At 26.7% G+C, this 1,997-nt stretch overlaps 1 protein-coding gene across 1 annotated transcript in view; it reads right to left on the bottom strand.

The window, feature by feature from the left end:
- Positions 1-422: 422 nt before the first annotated feature.
- LOC106466674 (roundabout homolog 2-like) overlaps positions 423-1,997 on the bottom strand; it is a gene marked incomplete at its 5' end in the record, with an annotated part of 106,550 nt that continues 104,975 nt past the window's right edge. The window contains one exon of the mRNA XM_022394736.1: positions 423-672. Within this exon, the coding sequence (XP_022250444.1) occupies positions 438-672 (235 nt within the window). The remainder of the gene's footprint in view (positions 673-1,997) is intronic.

Here is a 1,997-nt window from a genome sequence, read left to right as displayed (position 1 = left end):
CTAATAATACACTACTGTTTGTATTTTTTACTTATAAAGTCTGGCTGTATAGTAAAATCATAATATTACTTGTTATTTATTCATTATTATGTAACTAATAATACACTACTGTTTGTATTTTTTACTTATAAAGTCTGGCTGTATAGTAAAATCATAATATTACTTGTTATTTATTCATTATTATGTAACTAATAATACACTACTGTTTGTATTTTTTACTTATAAAGTCTGGCTGTATAGTAAAATCATAATATTACTTGTTATTTATTCATTATTATGTAACTAATAATACACTACTGTTTGTATTTTTTACTTATAAAGTCTGGCTGTATAGTAAAATCAGAATATTACTTATTATTTATTCAAACCATAGCTTTCATCAAATATATTCTACTGTGAAAATGTATGTAGAAGAACAATAGAAAAATTCTATAAAATTATTTCCTACATTTTAAGAGACCCGTATTTCTTATCAAATTTTGTAAATATATGTAGTGGATAAAACCTACTGATGCACTGAAGTGTTTTGGAGCTGGATTGTTGATCAATGTTGTGGTAGCATAAGGTGCAAGGGCTGAAGGAGGCTCCTTCATGTAGAAAGTGGCCATGTTGTGCGTATCTACTTCAGCATAGTCTGAGGCATTCATATTACATTGTAAGGGGGAGTAGACACTGCAATAACAAGCAAAGAAAAACCTTTTCAGCATTACTAGTTTTCAATTAATGTTGTTGATTTATAATGAGACTTTGAACTTTCAAGGATGGTGTTTGTAAAGAAAATATCTTTTATTTTTAAAATGAGATAATTTAATAACATTTCTATAAACTAAAAATGTTGGTACATTTTTGTAAATCAAGGAGTGAGACTTCAAGTTTATTATTACTAAAAATATCATAAGTAAATTGTAATTAGTAAATTAATTGAAGTTAAGCATTTATTTGAAACATTCTGAAATTATGTAAAATTTCAGAAACATAGAAATACTTCCAGTAACTGGAAAATTGATAGCAACTTACATCTATAAATAACTGATAACATTTTATGTAAACAATAAAATCCGGCAAGTTATTTTAAAAATTCCAGTAATTCAAATCATATAACGCTTTCTTAATATAGATCAATAATAGGCTAAAATTTCACATCTAAGAATTTAAACCTAACAAAATAAAGCTAAACTTGTCTTATTTAACACTAGTAACTTATTAGTAGTATCTATAATACTTAACTTATTGGTTAAAGCATCAATCACTCTTTATAAGAACATCTTTTAACACATTTTTAATGAAATTCTCTAAATTAATTTAAACCTAACAAAATATAGCTAAACCTATCTTATTTAACACTAGTAGCTTATTAATAGTATCCATAGTACTTAAATTATTGGTTAAAGCTTCAACCACTCTTTATAAGAACACATTTTTAATGAAATTCTCTTATTAAACTTTGTGAACTAACTTGTCTCTCAATCTTCTCTGGACAAACTTCTCTTTCATAACATATAGAGTTTTAATATACAACTTATCATCCTAAGTAGGTACTGTTTGCGGTACAACATTCAAATTCAAGAAAATAATTAAATCAAGAAAAATCTAATCAAAGCCCAAAGAGTGATACACTGTAAACAAACATGTATATATATACATATAAAAAAAGTACAAAACATATTTTACTCATGATTTATATCACAGGGTACTTTATGTTAACTCTCGCTATCAGTTTGACTTGTCACAATGAAAAATAGAATAACATTTTCAGTTCGATTAGAAATATGAAAAATCGTACAACAGATTGTTGAGCCTCACATAACAATATGAAGACCTAAAAGGGTACTTTTGAGGCATATAAGAAGTAAAAGTTTCTTTACAGTACCATGATCCATTTCTTAAAAATGTCCCCACAGTACTGTTATCTTTGTGTTGAAATGTCCCCACAGTACCATTAGTCTTATGTTGAAATATCCCCACAGTACCATTAGTCTTATGTTGAAATATCCCCA

This window comes from Limulus polyphemus, unplaced genomic scaffold (assembly GCF_000517525.1).
Source record: "Limulus polyphemus unplaced genomic scaffold, Limulus_polyphemus-2.1.2 Scaffold2340, whole genome shotgun sequence".
NCBI classification, from domain to species: Eukaryota; Metazoa; Arthropoda; class Merostomata; order Xiphosura; family Limulidae; genus Limulus; species Limulus polyphemus.
Note: the sequence above shows the minus strand (reverse complement) of the source record. Positions and strands in the feature narration are given on the sequence as shown.